Genomic DNA, 13,757 nt, shown 5'->3' with positions numbered 1-13,757 from the left:
TTGGAAATACCCAGATGTAATTCGTAAGTGTTGATGTTGTTCTTGGTGGTCATTAGGTAACTGGAAACCCTAGAATATTGGCAGGTGATGGGGAGTTGCCTAACAAAAACACCCAACTATTGGAAAAATCTTTTTCAGTAATGGATTAACCAAACCCCATTCAAATTATCCACCATTTACTGGTTTTTTGATGCCAGTTCTGAATCGAATGAGTGATTTCTTAAATGATTTTTCCTGCAAGATGTGTTTGGTTGAGGAGAAACTGAAAGAAATCCAATTCTCACTGGTGGGTGCTGAGGGAGGCATGCTAGCAAGGTAGCAGGCATGAGGCACCAGTATAAAACGACGTCGTTTAAGGAGTTGGCTTTGATTTCATTCCATTGAGAGAAACCTGTCAACCGGAGAAACAACCATTTGCAGCGATGGCTGCTCTACTCTCTTTGCTTCCGAATCCATTCTCTTCTTCTTCTTCTTCATCTTCTCCGTCGCTCCCCTCGGTACCCATCAATACTCCGGCAACACCTCAGTTCTCAGTTGCTTTATCTGCAACTAGTCATCTTCATAATTGGGTTTCTGTGATCAATGCTAGTATAACCAGAACCAGTCAACTGAAGACGCTGTTGCTGCCCAAATGCTTCGCCATTAACAGCACCATCTCCTCCTCCGATGTCTTCAATGACACGGGCGAGTAACTCTCTGAGTCCATTCTTCAAACACGTAGCGCCCTCTAAAAATGGTTTTCCTTTGTTGCAGGATCACTCTTCTCGCTCTTCCAAGGACTTGGAGTCGATGAAAGGGAGGTGGAATTACTTTTAAACAAGAACCCGTCTCTCCGGCTTGCGTCTTTTGATTGTGTACATGAACGGGTTTGTTCTTTAGAGTCACTTGGAATCAATGGGGTTGCGCTGTATAGCTTGATTACCAAATGTCCAGATGTGTTAACTGCTCCTGAAATCGATCCATTAATTAGTTTCATTCGGGACGATTTAGAGGGGAAGATAGAGCCCGCCCAGATTTGCCGTCTTTTGAAGGCCGCAGAACCAAGATTCTTGGTGGGTTTTGATGGGAAGGTTAGACTGCTCGTTCATCATGGAATCCCCCAGGAGAGGATTGCTCATGTTCTCAACAATGTTAATTTAACCAGGGCAATATGCCTTAAGTCAGCTGAAGAAATTGAAAAAACATTCACCTTCTTGAGTCGTTTTGGCGCTGTTGATATAATCATTAAGCGCCCGGCAATTCTCAATTATGACTTGGAGAGTCAACTGATTCCTAGGGTTAGGGTTCTTGTAGAGCTCAGTGGGGGAGATGATGCTGCCACAGGAGTGGTTTTGCGTAAGCTCCCGGCAATTGTGAGATATAGTGAGGAGCATTTGGGTGGTCATGTGGAGTTCTTGAGGTCATTTGCCGGTCTTAGTGACCAGGAAATTTTCAAGATTGTATGTGTGTTCCCTAATGTTTTCAGTGCAAGCAAGGAGAGGAAATTGAATCCCAGGATTGATTTTCTCAAGCAATGTGGGTTGAATTCCTATGATATCTTCAGGTTCTTGATAAAAGCGCCTCTGTTTCTAGGGTTGTCCTTTGAAGAGAACCTCGTGTACAAACTCAGTTTATTGGTGAAGATCGGATATCAATATAGGACAAGGGAATTGGCCATCGCCATGGGAGCTGTGACAAGAACAAGCTGCGAGAATTTACAGAAGGTGATTGGGCTATTTTTGAGTTATGGATTATCTTGTGAGGACATTGTTGCCATGAGCAATAAGCATCCCCAGATACTACAATACAATCCCACTTCTTTGAAGGAGAAGATTGAATACTTGATTGAGGACATGGGTCGTGAAGTTGATGAGCTGTTGGCTTTTCCTGCGTTTCTCGGTTACAAACTTGATGACAGAATCAAGCATAGGTATGAAGTAAAGAAGAAGATTATAGGAGAAGGAATGTCTCTCAACAAGCTTTTGAGTGTGTCTACAGAGAGATTCTCAAGGAGGAAGAAGAAGGATCCAGCACATACAACTGAGAATCCGAGTGGAAGTAAAGGTTAGATGAATCGGATGCAACACATATGTTTCTGTTTTTTAGTCTTCATGGATTGTTTTCAGCCCCAAGTTACCCCATTGCTTTATTCAAAGCTTGCTTGTAGCTTTCTCCTTGTTTGCTTCAGATGTAGGAGAATATTGGTTCTCCCTAGTGGCTGGAGCTCAAACGCTTGAGAATGACACTATTTTATTAGTGCATACAACTTGAAATTATTTCTTCAAATAGCGATATTTTGGCTTTTGTAATTGTGCAATTAATTTTGAAATCTGCTTAGGGATCGGCTTTGCTGAAACGGGCTTTGTGCCTATGTTTGTTTGTCTGAAGCATTAATGGCAGGATTAAATCTTCTTGAAAATGCTTCCATATTTTGTTTTCCTTGGTTGATATTACTGTCTGTTCTCTCCTTGGCGGGAAGTTGTTCCAAGATCTTAGATTCCACTGCTTGCTTCCAAAAATGCCCAAAAATAAGTGTCCAGAACATAAAAATTACTTTAGTTGATTCTGAATAAGATTGAGAGCAACAACGAAGAATGAGAAATTGTATTTTGTGAAGCACTTCCTCCATGGAGATGCTTCCAAAAGCACATCTTCAGCCACTTAGGGTTTACTACTAGGTTCATCCATTGTGTTTGCATATGAGAAGACCAATTAGCATGTATAGGGCTAGGCATAAGATAACAAACATCGATATTGACAAAAATGTCTAGTACACGTTTATAGCATTTAGGTTGAAAAGTGGATGCCATCAACAAGCTACTGTAATGGAAGCACAATAATTATAATGCAGACAAATGAGGAGGGCCATGAGAGGATAAGCAGGTAGGAGTTATATGGAAGTGGACAAAATTTTATCTTCAACAGTGGCCCTTAATGGGTGATGCAGAGCAGGGGAGAGGTTGAAAGGAAAATGATTTCAATGTGTCACCTCTCGGGTCACAGCAGCATCCAGTTATTAGATCATGGTTAGACAACAGCAAAGAAGAACCAGGATGTAAAAATTGAACTAGTGTTTGTATACCTCGTACAACCTGATTCACAAGGTGAAATAGCTAAGCCTTCCTCTTCCCATGGGTGATTTGATCACTTCCCTTCACCGAATTATTGGTGACAGACAACCTTGGTCCAGAGATGGTCCATGATTAACCTTTGAATATTTCTCGATATCATATTACATGTGGATCTGCCTTCTGCAAATGATTGAGCTTTTGAGTCCTTATAATAGCCTCTGAGAACTCAAGGTTTCAGCTGCAGCACTCAAATTGTTCTTCATCATCTTCCATTTAGAGAGTGGTGATTACAGTACCGTGGTTTCTTAAACTTCAACTCACCACATTAATCTTTTTCTCTATTTGAGAGTAGTTCTCCTTTCTTGGCATACCAACACATGCAGAGACACAATGAGCTCGCTTTCACTTCAAAAGAAAAGCTACAGTGCTCTTTGGTTTGTTATAGTTTCTGTGCTCTTGATTCTACATGACCAGGTGTTCTTCCCTGCTGCTGTTGATGCCAAAAGCAATGTGAGTAGTCCCTGCCCATCTTGCTACATTTTCTCTTCTTCTTCATAATGCAACCAAGTAAAACTTTTATGAAAAACTGGCAGGTTTATATAGTCTATATGGGAGAAAGGCAACATGGCAACCTAGATCTTATAACGGATGGTCATCACGGAATGCTCTCTGAAGTCCTTGGAAGGTATTGCACAAGAAAGAGAACTGTTTTGATGTTTTTTTTTTCTTTCTTTGATTGACATTAGCCAGAATTAGCTGTTGGTTCACTATATGCTTCTCACGGTGCAGCGATGAAGCATCGGTTGAATCCATGGTCTACAGCTATAAACATGGCTTCTCTGGGTTCGCAGCCAAACTGACGGAGGCTCAAGCGCAAATGTTTGCAGGTAAATTCAATAGTTATTCTTCTTATTGATTTTGCTCGCAGATGTAATGGGGTATCACGACTAAGGTCTGTACCAGTTGGCTTCCGTGTCCATGCTCAGGAACCACTAGGGAACACACTGGTTCAATTACAGCAAGTTTGCACATGCATTGGATTTTATGTTTGTGATACATTTTAACTCCACACATGTGATCTCCTTTGCAATTCAGCCATTTTCTGGTTGAATTGCTGTGCTGGTTCAATTTTTGAAAGTGGCTACCTAATGTAGAAATGTAGGTGGTTAGGCCTTAGGACCATATCCTACTAAGCCTTCCCAGAACTCTCCGTTTGGAGGCAAATACTGGGTAATGGCCTTTGAGAGACCGTGAAAAATTCTGGAAACCTTCGCCCCTCAAGCATTCTGATATGTTAATTTTCATGTATTTGAAGTCTTATCCTTGAATTATCGGTTGCTTGTAGAGTTACCAGATGTTGTTCAAGTCATACCCAATCGTTTACATAAGCTGCAAACAACGAGAAGCTGGGATTATCTTGGACTCCCTTTGGATTCACCAACCAGTCTTCTGCATGAAACCAAGATGGGTGATGGCACCATCATTGGCCTTCTTGATACGGGAATATGGCCAGAATCAGAAGTTTTCAGTGAGAAAGGTCTAGGGCCCATCCCCTCTCGATGGAATGGTGTTTGTGAATCGGGAGAGCTCTTCCACGGAGCAAAAGCCTGTAATAGAAAACTAATTGGAGCTCGTTATTTAATTAAGGGACTTGAAGCTGAGATTGGACAGCCATTCAACACCACTGAAAACCCCGACTACTTGTCCCCCAGAGATTGGCTTGGACATGGTACACACACATCTACAATTGCCGGTGGATCCTCTGTGCATAATGTGAGTTACAATGGCCTTGGTCTTGGAACAGTGAGGGGTGGTGCACCCCGGGCTAGGCTGGCAATGTACAAAGTGTGCTGGAATTTATATGGTGGTGTATGTGCAGATGCTGATATATTCAAGGGCATTGATGAAGCCATACATGATGGGGTTGATGTATTATCACTGTCCATCAGCTCAGATATTCCCTTGTTTTCCCATGTTGACCACCACGATGGGATTTCCATAGCTTCATTCCATGCTGTGGTGAGGGGGATCCCTGTTGTTAGTGCAGCAGGTAATAGCGGTCCAAGTGCTGAAACAGTATCAAACACAGCACCCTGGATTATAACTGTTGCAGCTAGCACCATGGATAGATTGTTTGCCACCCATATAACACTTGGAAACAACCAGACCATAACAGTAACATCTCTGCAACCTTGATTATTCATTTGGTTACAGGGAAAAAAAATTGATTTCGGTTCCATTAGTCTAATGATTGGTCCATCAATTGTAGGGTGAAGCTGTGTATTTAGGTAAGGATACAGGGTTCACCAACTTGGCGTATCCAGAAGTCTCAGACCTCCTAGCTCCACGGTATTAGCCCATTGATGCTTAATTGTTAGCATTCATAGTCTTGCAAGTTGCAACACAGCTTAAATTCCCAATTGGCATAATCCAAAATCCAGCTAGTGGGTGTGGCTGATTCCTTGGATTTGGTTGTGCTTGGCATAGACCGAAAGGAATGAAGCATATTCTGTGTTGTTTGCTGCAGTTTTCTTTTCTCTGGTGACTATTAACCAGGGTGTTTATGCAGCTATTGTGAATCTCTCTAGCCAAACGACACTTTTGCAGCTGGAAATGTGGTGCTTTGCTTCACTTCAGATTCCAGTCACATTGCTGCAGAGTCTGTCAAAAAGGCTGGTGGTCTGGGGGTGATTGTTGCCAGTAACGTAAAAAATGACCTGAGTTCATGCAGCCAAAACTTCCCATGTATCCAAGTAAGCAATGAAATTGGAGCCAGGATTCTTGACTACATTCGCTCTACCAGGTACCATAACCATTCTTGCTAAAACAGATAATTGTAAATTGTAATCATCATCTTCATGATCGTATGACCATCTGAGAACCTTGCAGGTATCCCCAAGTGAGGCTAAGCCCTTCCAGAACACATCTGGGCAACCCTGTGCCAACCAAAGTGGCATCCTTCTCATCTAGAGGACCTAGCTCCATTGCCCCGGCAATACTCAAGGTATTTCTCCCCTAGTCATCATGGCTAAGCGATGAAACCAGTCACTAGAATCCGATAATCCTGTTTACTCAGCTTGCCATCCCTGAATTGTACAGCCAGATATAGCAGGCCCCGGGTTCCAAATATTGGGAGCAGAACCTTCTTTTGTTCCAACGAGTACAAAATATTATCTCATGTCAGGAACATCAATGGCAACCCCTCATGTATCTGGGGCTGTTGCCCTGCTCAGGGCACTGAACAGGGAATGGTCCCCAGCAGCTATAAAATCGGCAATTGTCACAACAGGTACTTCATTTTTATAACATGTTTGCAGCATTGTGGAGTATCTGATTCCAACCATGGATGGTGTGATTGCAGCATGGACAACTGACCCTTCTGGAGAACCGGTTTTTGCCGAGGGACAGCCAATGAAGCTTGCCGATCCATTTGATTTTGGAGGTGGAATTCTGAACCCCAATGGTGCAGGAAAACCCGGTCTGGTGTATGATATGGGCAAAGACGATTACATCCTGTACCTCTGCGCTATGGGTTACAACAACTCTGCTATTGCTAAGGTCACTGGACGACCCACATCATGCCCCTGCAACCGACCTTCCATTCTGGACGTAAACCTTCCTTCCATAACCATCCCAAACCTCCAATACTCGGTCTCTCTCACCAGAAGTGTCACAAATGTTGGAGCTATTGACTCACAGTACAACGCTGTTATCGACCCTCCACCAGGAGTCACCATAAAGTTAGAACCTGATAGACTCGTCTTCAACTCCAAAATCAGAACCATCACTTTCAGAGTCATGGTTTCCTCAGCTCGCCGGGTGAGCACGGGATTCTCTTTCGGAAGCTTGGCTTGGTCTGATGGAGAGCATGCTGTAAGAATTCCCATATCAGTTAGAAGTGATTTCACCATTCCATAGCTGGAGGATCTACAGAAACATCAGACTTGTGCATGAAGACTTGCTTTTTATCAGATATGAACCACGAATAAAACAAACATCAGATTTGTGCATGTAGACTTGCTTTTTATCAAATATGAACAATGAACAAAACAAAATATCAGATTTGTGCATGTAGACTCGCTTTTTTTTATGATTCCATTCCATAGCTGGAGGGTCAACGGAACATCAGATTTGTGCATGAACTATGAATAAAACATTGATGATGATGATGGTCCTTCTAACTCAGATGTTTTCAGGGCTGTTCATGGTGGAAAGGATGACATAAAATTACCCTTCACCTTTGTCCTCGTATCTTTCTTTAAATTTTTTGAGAGCTGAACATAAGATTAGTTATTTTTAATGCGGAAATTAAGCTTCATAATCACAAGGCATATTAATGGATGCCCAATTTGTTTTTTCCCCCAAGTTTTTAGATGTTTTAATATCGTTGGTCTCTTAAGAAAGACAGAATTCTTTTACTTCACTTTCTTCTTCATAGCTTTCTACTCTTATTTCATACAAATTCAGATTTATGCAAACTTCAGACCAAAATATCGACCCAAATTCAGAGTGGTCTCCAGAATCCGGACAGGGCCTGCTCTCCTTCAATCAGGGTCGTCACCGGCGGTGGGTTCAGTTAACCATCAGTGGGTCGCTGTCCCTGATGGAAGGAAACTTCCTCTTAACCCAAGAGGAAACTTCCTCTTAACCCAGGAGGAAGCTTCCTCTTACCCAAGACTGGAAGACTCTAATACAAACTTGGGCGGTGGTCTCCTCCCGCAATTTCCGTTAAGGCATCTCCACATCACCTGTGGGTCTCCCCAGATGGAAAATTTCGCCCTAAAAGGCTGATCAATGATTAAGGAAGACTGGAAAAACTAAATCATCTCACCAAGCCTTTTTCCCCACCTTAAGCATTACGATGTTTCATGGAATCCACCTCAATTTCCAAAAGCTTTTTCCCCAAGACCCCTTCAATCAGTCTAAATGGGGCGGTTCCCATTGCTTGATCAATTAAAACATCACCTGTGGGTCTCCCTAATGAAAAATCTGTTGCATAATTCAACGGAAGTTACCTCCGTGAATAATCAAAGACGAGGGAAATTCTGCTCATAATTCCAGGAAAGTGACCTCTGTGCATAATCGTAGTCTTCAGAAGACTGGATATGCACCAAGTCTTCGTCGTCTTGGTTGGTGCACTCATCCTTTTTCTTCCATTTAAGGAGCCATTGGACCCCCTTGTTGTATAGCATAAGCCACAAGCCCCATTAGCACACACAATGAGTTCGCTCCATCATGGAAGTCTCATACTAATTTTCTTAGCTTCTTTCATCTTGATTCTAAACGAGAAAGTTAGCTCGGTATCTCCGGCACAAGCCAAAAGCAAGGTAGGTGATCGAATCATTGTAATCGTTATGTCCCTTCTAACTTCACCACCTTCTATATCACTAAATTCTCCATGGAAAACCGCAGGTCCACATCGTTTATTTGGGAAAGAGGCAGCACCATGATCCAGAATTCATCACCAACGCTCATCATGAAATGCTCACTACAGTTCTTGGAAGGTAAACCGGGAAGAAAGAAAGAGTCAAAATCTCTATGTTTTTGTTTGGAATTCTAGACTGAGATAGTCTATTGTCATAACAATTGGTTCACCATGTTCTCATGATGCAGCAAAGAAGCATCTGTAGATTCCATGCTCTACAGTTACAGACATGGCTTCTCTGGATTTGCAGCCAAGTTGACAGAAGCTCAAGCACAAGCAGTTTCAGGTAATCTTCCATGTCACAAAGATTACAAATTCTACTGGTGAATGCTTTAGACTCTAGGTTTATTGTCATGCCCCAAAACATACTCCGTGGGCATGATGGTGAAACAATACAAACATTCATATTCTAACTGGAAATTACTAATTACCAAATTCCTATTGAGAGTAGTAAAATAAATAAATTCTATAATATCCGATTCTCAATTATAAAAATTAACACATTAACCAAAGTGTTTTTGTCCAAATAACTCTAAACTCAAATAATTCAAATAGTAATTAAATTTTAACATCTAAATAATATCTATAATAAAGTTTGAATCAAAATCATAACAAAGAAAAATTCTCCAGTCTAGCCATCACTCCTCGTTTGAACTGAGAGTACCTAAAAATTTATCAAGGGGCATGACCTCAAAATCTAATAAGGAACATTAATATAGTTTTGTGAATCAAATATTTTCAATTATAATTATAAACATGAGATACAACGTATATTTAATTTTTATAAAAACTTTTGAGTTAAACATACTAATACATTTAAAATTTTTTAGCAAAACTTTTTTATATCAATTTCAAAACAATTTCTCTTTAAAACTTAATAAAATACATTTAAAATATCTTTACTCTAGTTATCGAATAACAAATGGTGCTCAATTAGATGGTACTTTACAAATGAGTAATTGGTTTCAAATTTGTTTTATTTAAGGTGAACAAAACCAAATGTTAACAATTATAACCTGTTGACTAGGACTTTAAAAATCAGAGTTAAACACTTCATTTCATTAATTCAAACTTACAAAACAAAATATTATATCTATACAATTTTCATTTTTCATAAACAAAGAAAATGTTCAAACATATTTTCTATACAAAACATATATTTGATCTATGCATAAAAATAAAAATATTATTTTTATACATTTCAAAATACAATATAAAAAGAAACTATTGCATTTTATAAAACTTGCATTAATTTCTCTTACTTCAAAGAAACACTCAAAAACCTTTAAGTATTTAATCCCGAAGAACTTCGCCTTAAAGAATCTATTTCAAACCTAACAAAAAAAGACACAACTATTACTATTAATTATTTATCTAAATTTATAGGTTTGAGAACCCTAATAATTTTCTATATTATGTTACCTATTATTTTTAACTTCTTAATCAATAATAATTTAACACGGGAGTTTTTAAATTCTTCTAAAAAAATTGAGTTCTTTCCAAAATTTATTCCCCAAATTCCATTAATTTATTGTTATTATTTTTAAACTAAATTTCTTAATAATATATTGTTTTTCTATTTATTGCATTAAACTATTATTATTACTAATATTTCCTTTGTTAGCTTAAAACTAAATATTATTATTTTTATTAATTTTCAAATTCAATTTATAGCTGACCTATTACCCTTCTATCTTCGTTACACGTACAAAGCCCTAAGGATAAAACACTAAGCCTTCTGTTTCTTCTCATTATTTATTATTATAATAATATATTTGCATATGCAACATTTTTCAATGCCTAAGCAAACACCCTGGAAACACACGTGTCCTCTAATTTATTTATTTATTTATTTTTATTATTAATTTTCACATGGTACATATATCTACACGTTTTTTTTTTCCAATCTAAAGGCTCCACAAACCATTTATTTATTTATTTTCTAAATCTAATTTTTTTTTCCTTCCATTGATTTTTCTATTCAATTGAAATTTTCTAAATTTTCCTATTTTCCATCATAAATTAATCCCCATTAAAAAATTTCTTATCTTTTGATCTAAAAATTAATTTAACAAACCCTAATCTAGATTGAGATCTTCCAAAGAATATCTAAAGTGTTTAAAACTAATTAATGAATAGAAAATATTAATTTAAATGTTAAAATCTTATCTGAAATTTGATCTTCAACCCTAAATCTCTAATTTGCCCTATGCTTTTTGATATTTCTGATCTTTGTGTAAAAGACTTTTCTGAGTAGAGAAGATAAGAAATATTGGAGCTTGATTTTAGACTTTTCTGATTATTTGGAAACAGGCATAATATGAAAAGCCCATCGGTCATCTTACAAGCAATTTATGTTGTTCCATATAATGTATTTACAGTTTTTCCCTCTTTGTCCTGGTTTTAGAGTTACCTGATGTGGTTCAAGTCATGCCCTCCCGCCTTCATAAGCTGAAGACAACAAGGAGCTGGGATTACCTTGGCCTCTCCTCTTCACATTCTTCCACCAATCTCCTGCATGAAACCAACATGGGTGATGGAATCATCATTGGTCTTCTTGACTCAGGTTCTCTACCTCTCCCCTGTGTCTGCGCGTCTCTATGTCTGAATAAAACTGAATTGCCTCCACTTGAATTGTGAGCAGGGATCTGGCCCGAATCAAAAGTTTTCAGCGATAAAGGTCTGGGCCCAATCCCCTCTAGATGGAAAGGTGGCTGCAGCTCAGGACAGAGCTTCAATGCTACAAAGCACTGCAACAGAAAACTTATTGGAGCTCGATATTTCTTGAAGGGACTTGAAGCAGAGATTGGAGAGCCATTGAATACCACCGAATACCTAGAATACTTGTCCCCGAGAGACGCACTTGGACATGGTACACATACATCTTCTATTGCTGGTGGTTCTCCTGTGGTCAATGCCAGCTACTATGGGCTTGGTTTTGGAACAGTGAGGGGTGGCGCACCTGGGGCTCGGCTGGCCATGTATAAAGCGTGCTGGAATTTGGGCGGGGGATTCTGCTCAGATGCTGATATACTGAAAGCTTTTGACAAAGCCATCCACGACGGAGTAGATGTGTTATCAGTCTCACTCGGTTCCGACGACATCCTGTTCACTGAAATTATCAAACCTGATAGCATCCTCATTGGTTCATTCCATGCTGTGGCACAGGGGATTTCAGTTGTTTGTGCAGCAGGAAATGGAGGCCCAAGTGCTCAAACAGTAGAGAATACAGCACCGTGGATATTAACTGTAGCAGCTAGCAGCATTGATCGGTCCTTCCCTACACCCATCACACTAGGCAACAACCGCACCGTCATGGTAATTCTCCATAATCTGGATTTTGCACTGCATAACAACATAAAATAAAATTTTATATTAATGACTCACTCATACAGCTCTTTCTGTTGCATTATTGAACAACTTGATTACTTGCAGGGTCAAGCCATGCTCACTGGAAACCATACAGGCCTCGCCAGCTTAGTGTACCCAGATGACCCACATGTCGAGAGTCCTAGGTAAATATCTTTCAAGGACAGCAACCTTCTGTTCTAACTTGGTTTTTCACTATTTCTGTTCAGGGCCCTATTGATCCCTTGTCCTGCACTGTCACTTCGGATCCCACCTCTTGGAAGGCCTACATTTAAAATCGAGTCCATAAAAATTATTAGACATGAAAATAAATGACTCACTTGTCTGTGTAGCACATTCTATCTATTTACTACGACTCACCTGTTGCAGCAATTGTCTATCTATATCACCGAATGACACTTCAGTGGCTGGAAAGGTGGCGCTCTGCTTCACTTCAGATACATTGGAGACACAATTAGCTGCATCTTTCGTGAAAGAAGCTCGTGGCCTGGGGGTAATTATTGCTGAGAATTCTGGAAACACCCAGGCATCATGCATCAGTGACTTCCCATGTATTAAAGTAAGCTACGAAACTGGAAGCCAGATACTCCACTACATCAGTTCGACCAGGTACCATTATCAACATTATCACAAAAAATATCATCATCATCATCATCACCATCATTATCCTCATATTACTTTGTTGTTGAGAGGCTTTTGCAGGCATCCCCATGTAAGGCTGAGCCCTTCTAAAACACATGTTGGGAAACCCGTGCCAACCAATGTGGCCTACTTCTCATCTCGAGGGCCAAGTTTCCCCAGTCCAGCAGTATTGAAGGTATTCTCCGCTAGCCATGCCTAATTAATTAAGATAACCATGTCAGGATTTTGAGAAATTTTCTCTTTTTAGAATTTCACTGACAGCCATGTTGGGCACTGAATGGCACAGCCAGATATAGCAGGTCCAGGTGCCCAAATACTTGGGGCAGTTCCACCTTCTGATCTGAAAAAGAACACCGAATTTGCTTTCTATTCTGGAACATCCATGGCAACTCCTCACATTGCAGGCATTGTTGCACTACTCAAATCCCTGCACCCACATTGGTCCCCAGCTGTAATTAAATCAGCAATTGTCACAACAGGTTTGTCCCTTCCATTGAACTGCTAATTTCTTCACAAACACCCCCCATCCACTGTCTCTAGATGCTTAAAAACATCTTATTGCAGGATGGACAACTGATCCGTCTGGAGAACCAATCTTTGCCGAGGGAGATCCAACAAAGCTCGCTGATCCATTTGATTTTGGGGGTGGAATTGTGAACCCGAATAGAGCAGCGGATCCTGGTCTAGTGTATGACATGGGTACAGCGGATTATATTCATTATCTCTGTACCTTGGGCTACAACAACTCTGCCATTTTTCAGTTCACAGAACAATCCATACGCTGCCCCACTCGAGAGCATTCTATTCTTGACTTGAATCTTCCTTCCATAACCATCCCAAGCCTCCAAAATTCAACCTCCCTCACCAGAAATGTCACAAATGTTGGAGCTGTCAACTCCACGTACAAAGCCTCTATCATATCCCCAGCAGGCACAACCATAACAGTAAAACCTGATACTTTGATTTTTGACTCTACCATCAAAACTGTTACCTTCAGTGTCAAAGTTTCCTCAATTCAACAGGTGAACACAGGATACTCTTTTGGGAGCTTGACTTGGATTGATGGGGTGCATGCAGTGAGAAGTCCCATATCTGTGAGAACTATGATCAAAGAATCTTATGCTAATGACAGCTAAAAGTAATTCGGCTGCTGCGATTATGTCCAGCTTTTGGCTGAAAATTAAAATATAGAACTCTAGTAATGAGCAAACTGCTACTCTATGATAATCAAAATCAGATAAGGAAATAAAATTGTTTCTTCTTTTGCTCTA

At 40.0% G+C, this 13,757-nt stretch overlaps 2 protein-coding genes and 1 pseudogene across 2 annotated transcripts; all 3 read left to right on the top strand.

The window, feature by feature from the left end:
- Nucleotides 1–118: 118 nt before the first annotated feature.
- LOC117933594 (transcription termination factor MTERF8, chloroplastic) lies at nucleotides 119–2,280 on the top strand. Its single transcript, XM_034855026.1, has 2 exons — nucleotides 119–684; nucleotides 754–2,280. Exons 1-2 carry the CDS (start codon nucleotides 423–425, stop codon nucleotides 2,046–2,048), a joined length of 1,557 nt encoding a protein of 518 aa, XP_034710917.1. The 5' UTR covers nucleotides 119–422; the 3' UTR covers nucleotides 2,049–2,280.
- A 94-nt stretch (nucleotides 2,281–2,374) lies between these two features.
- Nucleotides 2,375–7,235, top strand: LOC117933593 (annotated as a pseudogene).
- A 625-nt stretch (nucleotides 7,236–7,860) lies between these two features.
- LOC117934298 (subtilisin-like protease SBT3.5) lies at nucleotides 7,861–13,757 on the top strand. The gene is made up of 10 exons (XM_034855979.1): nucleotides 7,861–8,377; nucleotides 8,463–8,554; nucleotides 8,664–8,761; nucleotides 10,883–11,041; nucleotides 11,120–11,793; nucleotides 11,911–11,990; nucleotides 12,214–12,453; nucleotides 12,547–12,661; nucleotides 12,773–12,965; nucleotides 13,051–13,757. Exons 1-10 carry the CDS (start codon nucleotides 8,270–8,272, stop codon nucleotides 13,620–13,622), a joined length of 2,331 nt encoding a protein of 776 aa, XP_034711870.1. The 5' UTR covers nucleotides 7,861–8,269; the 3' UTR covers nucleotides 13,623–13,757.

This window comes from Vitis riparia, chromosome 16 (genome assembly GCF_004353265.1).
Source record: "Vitis riparia cultivar Riparia Gloire de Montpellier isolate 1030 chromosome 16, EGFV_Vit.rip_1.0, whole genome shotgun sequence".
NCBI classification, from domain to species: Eukaryota; Viridiplantae; Streptophyta; class Magnoliopsida; order Vitales; family Vitaceae; genus Vitis; species Vitis riparia.
The sequence above is the reverse complement of the archived record's forward strand: the minus strand, read 5'-3'. Positions and strand labels throughout refer to the sequence as shown.

Excerpts from the sequence above, each read along its gene's own strand:
- LOC117933594 (XM_034855026.1), top strand. The coding sequence starts at position 423 with ATGGCTGCTCTACTCTCTTTGCTTCCGAATCCATTCTCTTCTTCTTCT. Across the intron at positions 685-753 it reads CGATGTCTTCAATGACACGG|GATCACTCTTCTCGCTCTTC; the intron begins GCGAGTAACTCT and ends CCTTTGTTGCAG.
- LOC117934298 (XM_034855979.1), top strand. The coding sequence starts at position 8,270 with ATGAGTTCGCTCCATCATGGAAGTCTCATACTAATTTTCTTAGCTTCT. Across the intron at positions 12,454-12,546 it reads CACTACATCAGTTCGACCAG|GCATCCCCATGTAAGGCTGA; the intron begins GTACCATTATCA and ends AGGCTTTTGCAG. Across the intron at positions 12,966-13,050 it reads ATCAGCAATTGTCACAACAG|GATGGACAACTGATCCGTCT; the intron begins GTTTGTCCCTTC and ends ATCTTATTGCAG.